Genomic DNA, 12,675 nt, shown 5'->3' on the forward strand with positions numbered 1-12,675 from the left:
CAACCATGGTGCAGACCAAAGGGTCAAAATATGGCCAGACCAAAAGAGTTGGTTACGGTGTCCCAATACTTTTGTCTATATAGTGCACATTGTTTGTTTGGTCAGTTCATTTCTGAACCAACACACCAGGTGTAAATGGTACCCCAGACCACAGTCTGGACCAAAGTCCCAAATAACTTGGTTTCTATTTAGGTGTCCCAATACTTTTGCCCATATAGTGCACCTTGTTTGGTCCAGACCATCTGACTTTTCAGTTCAGTTCTGAACCAAAATCCAAGGCGTAAATGGTACACCAGACCACAATCTGGACCAAAGGACCAAAATATGGTCAGACCAAATGAGCTAGTCTCGGTATTGGTGTCCCAATACTTTTGTCCATGTGGTGTACCCTGTTCTGACTTTTCAGTTCTGTTCTGAGCCAAAACACCAAGTGTGAAAGGTGGTTTTGGATCCAACTGGATCAAACTGACCCTGGTTCAGTTCCTTTGCAGTTCTTTTTTTGGATGGTTCGGACTTTTGGACCGGTTACAGGACGCTGAGGCAGGCTATCGTCGGCCTTTAAACGACAGGAGAAGAAAACGACCCAGAATAGAAGTGAAAATGAGCGGCGGGAGCACATGGGGTGGATTCAAGCTGCCGGAGACGGTACAGCTGTTGCACGACAAGCTCGTTCATTTGGTGATTTGGAACTGGTCTCGAGTTCTGCTCGTGCAGCTCCTCCACGATGCTGCAGCAGCGTTCCGGCCCGGAGCAGGAACAGGAGCAGGAATGACAGAGTCCCCATTCTTCTTACTGCAGTCAGCGCAGCATCAACGTGACTCTAAAGCTGCTAGTTTAGAGTGAAAATGCTAATGTTGCGTAATGTTGCTTTAAAGGACGTGCAGGAGAGTGGTCTCCCAGGCAGCCGTGTGGAAAACCGAGTCTGGACCAATAACAAAAACACCTGGCTTCTACATGCGCCTTTGACACGTTTGCCGGAGGGTTCCTTATAGTCACGACTTTCTTTCTGTCTCATATATATATATGTGTGTGTGCGTGTGTGTGTGCGTGTGTGTGTTTGAGAGGGAGTGCTAGCTTGCGTGCTTGGTTCTCAACGTGAACACACAGAGGGTGGAAGGCAAGGCTGTACTGGGATAAGCTCAGTGTGTTGCCCAAGCAGGTTTTGACTTGCTCTGGCATGGGAAACTCAGGAGTTGGGTAAATAGTTGCCAGTATTTTCACCCCGCCACCACCGCAGTGTGTGTGTGTGTGTGTGTGTGTGTGTGTGTGTGTGTGTGTGTGTGTGTGTGTGTGGGAAGAAAAGATCATCCAAGGTGGAATTGGGAGAGCGTGAGAGTGAGCAACAAGGGGTTGCGAAGGGCACCTGTGTCAGTCACACACACACACACGTCTGGATCGTTTCACGTCACCTCAAAGACATACTAAGCATATGTGTCGGGCCGAGCTGTACATCTGTTCAGCGCAGTCTGAGGACACACAGCTCCCTCACCTAAACAGCCAGGGCCCCTAGAACACTCTCTGTTATCTGCGGCTAACGCCGACGGGAAGCTGGTAGCCACAGATTTGCATGCTGTCATGGTATGTGCAAATGCCGTTTATTAACAACAGGGACTGTGTTGTGCGTAGAGAAGCACCGATCTGGGAATTCCAGCTTTACATGGAAATTAATCAAATGAAATAAATACATAATTAAACGGATAGGTCATCAGATATCACTTTCAGGAGTCAAAATCCCTAATTTTACTATTTTAATATTGCATCAGCTTTATTTTCTGACTTGTCTGTATCTTCAGCCACTTTTCTGCCTGTATTACAGTTATTAACCTTAAGGCCAATCTATAGTAAGTACCATGTGTCGTTGCTGTCACACACAAACCTTGTATTTCCAAAATGACAGCTTGAAAAGAGAAGGGAAAACCTTGCCTGTGTAGCTTACAAGCGTTTATAACACCAGAAATACTATAAAACAGGAGTATTCCAGGCCTTCATACCAGGTCTGCTGAAGATAAAGGAACCCTGCATCACTGGATGTGGCAGTGCCTGAGAGTAAGACAAGAGGAGAAGAAGAGAAGATCTGATCAATTAAATGGATCCCAAGATTTTATTTTCGGACTCTGACCTGTGGTCAACACTTGGGCAGCCCTGCTCCACAGCGTTATGAAGGTCTGCTGCTCTCGTTTATTGTTCTGGACGCTTCTCGAAACCTCTTCGTTTGTTTTTCCAGCTTCGGGGCTTCCTACTGATCAGCTGAAAGCTGTGAAAGTGCAGAAGACTAGGATTAGGATTAGAGTGTCTGTTTTTTTAGAATTGAAGACAGCGATTCTTCACTTCTGGACAGTGGCGTTCGCTCTGTAATTCTTAGTGTACAAAATTAAGGTGGGGCCCCGTTTCCGGGCCCTCGGGTTTGAAGGGTTAAATTCGAGGCGACTGCGGCATAATTACTATCTTTTAACTCTGAGTGACCCGAGTGACAGACTGTCACTGTGTGTGTGTGTGTGTGTGTGTGTGTGTGTGTGTGTGTGTGTGTGAGAGAGAGAGAGAGTGTTTGCTGGGGTGGGGATCAGACGTGGCGACAGGGCTTTTAGCGGTGGAGTGTTGTTTGGAGTGGCGGGGGTCACTCTCACACTGGAGACTGCTGTCGTGAAGAAGACTCCGCAGACCAGACAAAAGCCACACAGGGGTGTGAACTCACAGAGGCGAGACGTATTCCTTCCCTCGCACCTACCGATGTGTGTGTGTGAAAGCGTGGGATTTACAACGCTGTGTGAAATGTGTGATCTGACTCGGCTTGAGCCTCCCGGGTCACCCGTCTCACCGCCTTTTCTGCTCAGAAAAAAAAAGCTGTCCCTGTCAGCTTTAAAAATTATGACCCCAAAACTAATAAATAAGTTATTCATTACAAATCATCTTCTTCTTCTTCTTTTCTTTTTTTCCTCCTGCTGCTTAACGCTCCACTCGGAAGTATGTGAATTCTGTGAACTTTGCGCTGTGTGTTTGAGTTGGACGGCCTTCTTGTTCTTAATATAATAGAGGGGGTCTGGTTCACCATTCCTGGATGAAAGTGATTTATATACATGAAAGTACAAATTCATTAATATGCAAAAGAAATGAATGATGCTCTTTCTGCTTGTGTTTTTGAAGGCCTGCAATAATAACGAGTACTTGAAGGTGTCCAGAGAAGACATGACACAGATGTTGAGCAAACGAGGTCAGTTGATCAAGTGGAGGTCGTGTGCTAATGAGTGCATCGGATCGTTTGAGGGAAGCTGTTAATTTAGCAAACACAGCTAATTTACTGTAATTGTACTGTAATGACTGTCATTTTGCAACACGGTGCTGTTCTCTGTGCTGTTCACTGTGCTGTTCACTGTGCTGTTCACTGTGCTGTTCACACATATTCAGCTTCTTGCTCATTCTCTCTCTCTCTTTCTCTCTTCTGACAACATTCAGAGGTGATTCACTGACTGCAATCAGTGAAATTAAACATTGGAACAAAGCCGTCTGCACTTCCTTTTCAAGGGCAACTAGATGAGTTCATTTTCCACCATCCGTTTGATTATAGACACTTTTAAAGAAACAGTGAATCACTGAAATCTAATTTACACAGCCCCCCGTCCCCCTTAGCACAGATGGCGCCATGCTTCACATGCTACAGTCTTACAGTACCAAAGAAGAGCTACTTTTGCTTCCATCAAGAAGCATGTTTGTGATTAAGATTACTTCACACTCCTCACACATCTCAGCTACAAACACATATATCGAATATATAATACATCTATAATAACAAATCTGATATGTATTTTTTATGTGATTCTTTTGTTATTATTATTATTATTATTTGAAGCACCCTTATTTTGAGTGTAGTTGTCTGAAGCTTCTTTAACTTCCCTGGACCTACAAAGCGTATGTAGTAGAAGTAGAGCTGGGCAATATGACGATATTTTATCATATCGTGATACAATTTGTTATCGTGATAGACAGTATGCTTTTCTAAGCACATGGAGGAGACTGTTGGTGCTTAACAAACACTGATCAGCTGCAGGTTTCATTATAAACAGTGTAATTAGACTGATAAATATTGTGTATCACTAAAAAAGTGTTTTACATTTACATTTATGGCATTTAGCTGACACTCTCTTCCAGAGCGACTTACAAGGTTACTCGTATTACAGAGGTGGGCCAATGCAGTGTTAGGAGTCTTGCCCAAGGACTCTTGTTAGTGTGGCGCAGCATAGTCACCCAGACCGGGAATCGAACCCCAGTCTCCCACATAGTGTGGTAGCTCACTGGAAGGTAGTGGTGTTATCTGTTGCGCCAAATATCGTGATCTAGTATCTTTACCATATCGCCCAGCCCTGAGTAGAAGTATGGGGGGCCCCTAATTAGTCAGCTAGTACAAACTGTAGGCCTAAATCATCACACCCTGCCATTGTTCCCGGTCCTGTGTGAGTCTCTGTTATCTAGAAGACGCTTCTTTGTGCTACTGTGTTTAGCCTTGTGACTACTGCAGCTGGAGGTGCTGAACTTTTAGCAGCAATAACATCACACACAATTACTGCCATGTAGAGATTTTTCAGACAATTGACATCAAATAGACACATCCTAATGATATAGAACAAAAGATGATGACATCCACACGTAACTGATGCACCACCCCCGGCTCACTGTGCTCCTCCTCTCTCCGTCTGATCAGACTACTCCTGTTTGACTGCTGCTGACAGCAGGACGCGGTAATCAGTTATACTGAGCATAGGCTCATCTACACGCTGAAGATTCAGAATGAACACAGAGCTGATTTACAGTGCTTAGGCTGGTCTGGGGGTTTAGATTTAGCCTACAACTCTACTGACACATTGCAACATTTGCAAGCTTGCGTTTTAGCGATACCCAAAGCATCCAGCTGTTATTGAGAGGATGTTAACGGACACAGTAGACGACTTTCATGTATATAAAAATATATAAATAATACAAAAAAAAAACCCTCCACAAACTCCAACTTAAAACACACTCACCTCTTTCATGATTTTTTTTATGTATTTCTTTTTTTTTTGCGATTCTTTTAAGCAGTTCTGAGATCCTGAGATCGTCCCATGACTACATTTGGGCTCAGGGGAGAAAGTTAATCAGATACCAATTTATTTTTAATGAATATGATAAATGATTACTGTTAAACTCTCAAAAGTGGCTTTACTATCAAATAAGCAGTGAATTCTATAGTTGATCCTAACAGGAAATGCTTCATTAGCTAACATTAGCTTCTTTCTATTGATGATTCATTGATACAATGTCAGTAAAGAGAGAAAGAGACTGTTAGAGATGCATATGAAGCAAAAGGAGCTTGTCTGCAGGGTGATTTTATAGAATTTTATAGAAATTATCAGATTTTTTTGTTGCACTGAACTGTTTATTTAACTCTAATTCACTCTCTTTTATTCCAAATACAAAAGGCCTTCTTCAGGATAACTCCGAACCACAGAACACTCGGGTGTCTGAAGGCCAGAGATCCCCAGATGCCCAAATATTTAACCCTCACTGCTGCTGGGCCCCACAATCTGTCTTGGACCCGGAGACCTTCAGGTTTCGCCGGGGTGCCGTGATCCAACTGGAGACTGTACCCACAGGTCTGCTACCTCGGATCCCCGAGTACTTTATCTGCACAGGCTGCGGGAAAGTGTTCTGGGAGGGGACTCACTATGACCGAGTGCTTTCGCAGTTCCAGGAGGTGCTGCACCTGTCAGACGGGGAAGTGTCTAGTCAGCGTAGTTTGGTGAACCAATAGTTCGGAGAACCAATTAGTCACGTCTGGATCATCAAAACTGTCGCGGAGCTGTTCAGTAACCTCCAGTAGACTGGATTATGTGATTGCTGATACTGTACGACACGCTGTTTGGATTTTGGCCAGTGCAGGACTGGCTCCATTACCTCCATGCGGGAAACAGTTGAAACTATGGGTTCTGATTGGGATCTGGCCATAGGTGTGACACTTGGGACACTTGTTTAGCCTGTTGTGGTCCCTCCCTCTCTCCCAGACTCTGATTTAACAGTTGTTCATTTTCCTGTGTAGTCCCCAAGGTATCAATTAGAGACTTAAAAAGCTCCCTCAATCATTCCCTTAATTTTACAGTCTGTTTAGGAAATTGTTCCCTCAATTTAATAGGGATTACATTTAGGGAATTATTAATTTGTTCCCTCAATTTAAAAATTTGTTCTCTATATAAAACTATCCAATTGCTCAATTTAATAAATAATTCCCTCAATTTAACAATCTGTTCCCCTCAATTTAATAAGTTGTTCCCTCAATTTAATAAATAATTCCCTTAATTTACTAAATTGTTCCCTTAATTTAACAATTCGTTCCCCTCAATTTAATAAAGAATTCCCTCAATTTAATAATCTGTTTCCTCAATTTATTAAATCGTTTCCTCAATTTGACAATCCGTTCCACCTAAATTTAATAAATAGTTTCCTAAATTTAATAAATCATCCCATTATTTATTAAATTGTTACCTAAATTTGACAATCCTTTCCACCTAAATTTAATAAATCGTTCCCATAATTTAATAAATTGTTCCCTCAATTTAATAAATCGTTCCCTCAATTTATTTAATAATTCCCTCAATTTAATAAATAATTCCCTCAATTTAATAAATCGTTCCCTCAATTTAATAATCTGTTTCCTCAATTTATTAAATCATTTCCTCAATCTGACAATCCGTTCCGCTCAATTTAATAAATTGTTTCCTAAATGTAATAAATCATCCCATTATTTATTAAATTGAACCCTAAATTTGATAATCCGTTCCCCTGGTTTAAGAAGTCATTCCCTCAATTTAAAGCTTCCCCTCTAAACTGATTGAACAGTTGATTAAATTGAGAAAACAGATTGTTAAATTGAGGGAATGATTTATTAGGTTGAGGGAACAGATTATATCTCTAAATATTATTCCTCTAACTTTGATACTTTAGGGGCTCCGTACTTTCCTTTCTGAGAGGGTCTCGTAGCCATTTGAAGGTTTAAAGGAACAGTTCAGCCATACATGCTAATGTCACTAACAGTGAGTGAAGGTACTAGTCAACAGTTAGCATGATGTCATGTGAATGATGCAGTTCGGTGACAGTTCACAGTCTTTCACTGTTAGCAACATTAGCATTATTGACTGGATCAAGTGTGACGCTTCTGTTTTTTCACACCTGCCCACTGACAGTGTGCTGGTTCTGGTTCCAGTCACGTTATCTGGTGTATCTGTGGTGTGTGTTTTTATTTGGGCTCAGTTTTATTTTTAGAGCTTCAGCTGTTCATTCTCAGTGCTTATAATGTAATGAACTCCTCCTTAATTTATGATCTTTTATGAACTCTTGTGTTTTGTTCAGTTTTTTCTTGTTTTTTTATTTTTATTATTATTATTTTTTTTACATAATTTCATGTCAATTTTTTTTGTACATCTTGTCTTAAAAGGAAACAGATTAAACAACTTGATCTGTCACAGTGGCCTCATTCTGTGTGGGAAACAAACTGATCAGCCATAACATTAAAACCACCAACAGGTGATATGAAGATTATTGAATATCTAGTTCTAATTGCAACTCTCAACTCTACAAATTGGGCAGTAAGGGAACAGTCAGTCTAGACGACTGGATCAGAACATCTCTAAAACATCAGGCAGGTCTTGTGGGGTGGTCCTGGTATGCAGAAAACAGTACCTACCAAAAGTGGTCCAAGAAAGGACAGTGACGGGGTCATGAGCGCATGAGGCTCATTGATGTGATCCATTGAGGCCGTACCTCACAACTTCACAGGACCTGAAGCATCTGCTGCTAACATCTTGGTGCTGCCAGATACCACAGGACATCTTCAGAGGTCTTGCGGAGGCCATGCCTCGAATGGTTGGAGTTATTTTTGACCTACATATATATATGTGTGTGTGTACTGCAGTAGTTTTGCAATTCAGCTTATATATATTATATATATTATAACGTATATTTCAAACATACACTAACAGTCAAAAGTTTGGACACACCTTTCTTCGAATGTATGCTCATCATCTAAGCACAGCCACTGTGATCCGAGGATGACTGGTTCGAATCCTGGGTGGGTCATGCTGTTTGCCATCAGCAGCCGGAGTCAAAGAGAGCACAGTCGGCCTTACTCTTTCAGGATGGGTTGAGGCACTTCCTCCCACACCACCCCTAGTCTGATGTTGGTCAGCACAGATGTCTGTTAGCTGTTGTGTCCGAGCTGGGGAGTTGGACGGGGACAGGGATTGGGTCGATGGGTAGAAAATTAGCTTAATTTATTACAAAAAAGAAGTTGTGAGTTGAACTGAAAGGAGGTGATTTGGTCATACGAGTTCACTGGTGGGTCTTGGATGATAAATAAATGGACAACACTATGCCTGTTGTCGCCATGGCGACTGACGCCTGGTTCCTATCAGCACCACTGTAAGGAATCAGCAAGTTTCTCTACAATAATTAACATCTTCACGTCAAACACCACTTGGAATGACCGTTCACGTCCTGACTGAATTACGGAGGACGTTTGAAAATTTGGTGGAATTCCCCTTTAAAGGAGCTTCACAGGTGTTGCAGAATTAAATAAGTGCAATAATTCAATCACTACAGGTACAGGTCACCTCATTAGGGTCAGTATGAGTTTGTGGAGACTTTCTATGGTGCAGATTTGTGTTACAGTTGTACACAAGTGTTGTAAACGTCCGAAAGAGGTCCAGCTGAACTGAAGCCAAGGAGGCATTTGGCTCCCTAGTCTTGCCAGGGTGTTTTGCAAGCTTCAAAACAGGATGGGCTGCATAGATTCCTCGACACTGCATGTGTGTGTGTGTGTGTGTGTGTGAGACTGCAGAGTCCCAGCAGGGCAGCCTACATACATCTCTCCTGAATATAAATATCGAAGGTATTTACTGTAACTGTATCTCGGGGACCGTGTTTGCGTTCACTTGGAGTAATCTCGTGATCGTGCCCTTGTCGGGTGTGTTTTCCTGGGCTACCTCCGCACTCGCTCCGCGCTGTTATTCGATCCTCGCTCTTTCTTCGCTGGGAAGAAAAGCTCGCCTCTTTCCCACGCTCCTGCAGCACGTGGTACCGAGGCTCAATAGGGCTCCGAGGCCCCGCCCACCCCGCCGAGACGTCACGCCAGCGGCTTATTTCGCTTCACACCCGTTTTCCGCCCTCCTGCGCTGGGATTGGCTGGAATGTGGCACGATCCTAGAATGCCAGCCTCGGCCCGGCGTTCTAGAACGTGCTGGGATTGGCCAGGGGTTCATCCTCAAACGCAGAACCACGTTCTAGAACGCGATTCTCACCAGCGCAATGGGCGGGGCTTGGGGGGGGGGGTGCGGAAAACGGGTGGGAAAAAAAACATCCGCACAAAACAGTGGTTCTGGAAGGTGGTGCTGGAGAGGTTCTGCACATGTTTGTGTGATGCCTGCTCTGACACATCTGACCCAGCACATGGGAGTCTATTAATACATAAAGGCAGTGCAGAAATAAGGTGTTTAGTGGGGAGCCATGGCTGAGATGAGATGGACGATACTGTGGATATTGTCGTCGATCCGATAGCGGCTAAAGCCAAGCTGATATCCTGATCCGGTACTTTTCATACACGAGATCACTTTGTGATTTCTACTGTAAAACAGTTGTTTCTATTTGCTAAATCGTGTTAAAGTTGGAAGTGGTTCCCAATTATTCTTAAAAGGTGGACATCATTTTTAATGTGGATGAATAAGTAGTTCCCATTCGCTAAACCACTTTTAGGGTGGAAGAAAAAGTAGTTCCTGTTTTTTTCACCATTTTTAGGGTGAAATTTGGATTTTTGGATGGAATTTGGCTTCGGCCTTTAACCCATCCAATGCACGCCAGTGAAACACACACAGTGACGGTGAGCACACATACCCGGAGCAGTGGGCAGCCATTGCTGCGGAGCCCAGGGAGCAGAGAGGGTGAAGGGCCTTGCTCAAGGGCCCAACAGGCAGCAGCTTGCCGAGCCCGGGTATCGAACCAACAACCCTGTCATCAATAGCCTGGAGCTCTAACCGCTGATCCACCACTGCCGCAAAGGTAGAAAGTAAAGTTCCTGTTTTCAAAGGATTTTTAAAAGTGAAAAAAGGATTTTAGAAACAATTTTAAGGTGGAAAGTTAGATAACTCATATTTGCTAAACCATTTTTGAGGAAGGAAAAGTAGTTCCTATTTTAGAGACCAGTTTAATAGGAAATTAAACACATGATGGAAAGCTGAACACGCTCGGAGGAGAACACTGAGTGCCAGTTCTCTACATCAGCCAACCGAGGCCCACACTCATTAGCATCACAGCATTCAGTGAAGGGGAAGACGGCAGGCCATCATGCCCACCCAAGGAGAGCAGGATCAAGTGTGCTGTCCAAAACTCCTGGCCACGGATGACCGTGGCATCACCACGGAGTGAACCAGCGACCTCCTGAAGACAGGGCCAACGCTTTAGACGGCTGCACCATGCAACAAAAGTCACAAAATGTCAGATTTAGAAGCATGGATACGTCCACCCACCCAGCACCCCCTTAAAAATGAGCCTAAACCAAATATACATCCTTCCAACTGTGTTTTAACAGCGACTCTGCGAGAGCCGTGTATATTTTCTCAAGGTTCTAGACAGATCAAGTTGAGCACTGGCCTTTTTGTGATGTATATATTTTTAATGAGGCACGGCTCCCAGCGCCAATAACGAAGGGCCGCAACAGCTGTGCGATGAAGTTAAGCCGCCTGCCGCTCTTATGAATTTTTTAATAGCACGTCTTCTGCCCTCGGTGACGCTGGGAGGGGTTTGTTGGCTGGCTAATGTGGCGAGACACCAAAATGATACACTCATATGTGAAGTACAGTACATCTGACACTGAGGGTGGTGTGCAACTCACACCAGTCTGGCTCCTTCAGTAAGGTCATAACTCACTGGGTTTGTGCACATTCGGCCTTCTCAGTTCTGTGTTGCTGGAGATTACGCTGTGTATTGGTCTTTGCGAGCCATGTTCATGTTCATATGGTTATGTCTCTTAGGCCTGGGGCTCTCTGTTCAAGGGACATCAGACTGAGGGTTCTCTGTAATGCAACTGCAAAGATTGCTGATTTGCTGGTGAGAAAAGTTTGACTGTAATAGAACAGATCAAAAATTCCTCTGAAAACGAACACTTGTATAGTATGTTAAAAGGACTAAAGTATTGGGACATCTGCTCATCCACTGTTTGCTCTGATATCAAAGGTATTTAAAAAGAGTTGATTCTGCTTTTTTTTGGAGTAACTGTCTCTACTGTCAAGAGAAGAAGGCTTTCTACTAGATTTTGGAGGAGCATTGCTGTGAGGATTTGATTGCAATCAACAATTAAGTGTTAGTAAGGTCAGGATGTTGGATGCTCCACAGCTCAATGTCGGAAGGCTTTATACCTCTCTAGTCCACGCCTGGCACAATAGGGGTATCCACAAACATTTAGACAAAGTGTACCAAAGTGTGTCCAAATGTTTGTAGACACCTGCTCATTTCCCCAGCTTTTGGTGAAACACTATGGAGTTTGAGAGTTCAGACCATGCCATCAGCTTATGATAATATGGGAGAAGACTGTAAGAGAAAGTGGAGATCCCTGGTCTGGAGGTCAGATGGCTTCGGTTTTGTGGTAGACCGCCAGATCCTTCTTTGATAAGTCGACCTAGGATTGTGAGATATGGTGGAGTTAAAGGGAGGATGGGAGGGGGGGGGGTGGTTGCGAAACAGTGTGGATGTGAGTTGCATGTAGCCACAAGAGTATAAATGAAGTCAGGCACTGAGGCTGGATGATTAGTCCCGGCACACCAGCTCACCCCAAACATATTGGTGGAGCTCTGTCATTCCAGAGAATGCCAATGCTTTGGAGGCTTCTAGGGGCTTTACACACCTCAAGCCAACACTAGGCCTTGGTCTACTTTGTTTTGAACAGTACGAGGCACATGGACGGGGGTTGCAACTCTTCTATCTAGCTGACGACTCATTTAAACCCAGTATACATGAACTGCAGCTAATCCTCTTCTTTCCAAACAGCCTTTTAAACAAGAACTGAATAGCTGCTCTCCATTAATTCTGCTCACACAACAACAGGGCTGTTCGGATTTATCGGCAATGGTTTACCAAATTCACTGGACAGGTTTCTGCCTCAAGCTTCTATATGATCACCATTTTTACACAGACACAGACCAGGCAGTGTCAGAACATGGTGGGACATATCTCAGCGTCCCCAGCTTAAATTACGACCTATGGTAGACTTGGGCTCATGTCTGGCTACTCCAAAGCATCCTATTCAACATTATTACACAGGCTGTGTGTGCAGCACTGAGTGCCTGATTTTAATTAGAAGGGTGTCTGAATACTTGTGGACTTCAAGTGAAAGTCCATCACCCCATCCATCCATCGTTCTTAATACCCGCCTCATCCTGGACAGGGTCCAAGGGCAGGAATGCTGCCTGGACGGGACGCCAGTCCATCAAAGGGGACCACTCGCATCTATCCACTCGTACGTATCCACTCACACCTAAGAGAACCACCAACAAGTAGAGCAACCATGCTGCATTTCCTTTTTCTTAATTATTACTATAAATAATTATTCATGCTTACAAGCTAGAACATCTCAAGAACCTTTTAGAACTAGTAATTCATGCTAGTACA

The 12,675-nt window shown here is 43.7% G+C and overlaps 1 protein-coding gene across 1 annotated transcript in view; it reads left to right on the forward strand.

The window, feature by feature from the left end:
- Positions 1-7,336, forward strand: part of exd3 (exonuclease 3'-5' domain containing 3) — a 66,243-nt gene extending 58,907 nt beyond the window's left edge. The window contains exons 19-20 of the mRNA XM_072659320.1: positions 3,142-3,208; positions 5,448-7,336. Coding sequence (XP_072515421.1) covers positions 3,142-3,208; positions 5,448-5,779 — 399 coding nt within the window. The 3' untranslated portion in view covers positions 5,780-7,336. The remainder of the gene's footprint in view (positions 1-3,141; positions 3,209-5,447) is intronic.
- Positions 7,337-12,675: the final 5,339 nt, after the last annotated feature.

Source organism: Salminus brasiliensis, chromosome 16 (assembly GCF_030463535.1).
Source record: "Salminus brasiliensis chromosome 16, fSalBra1.hap2, whole genome shotgun sequence".
Classification (NCBI taxonomy): Eukaryota; Metazoa; Chordata; class Actinopteri; order Characiformes; family Bryconidae; genus Salminus; species Salminus brasiliensis.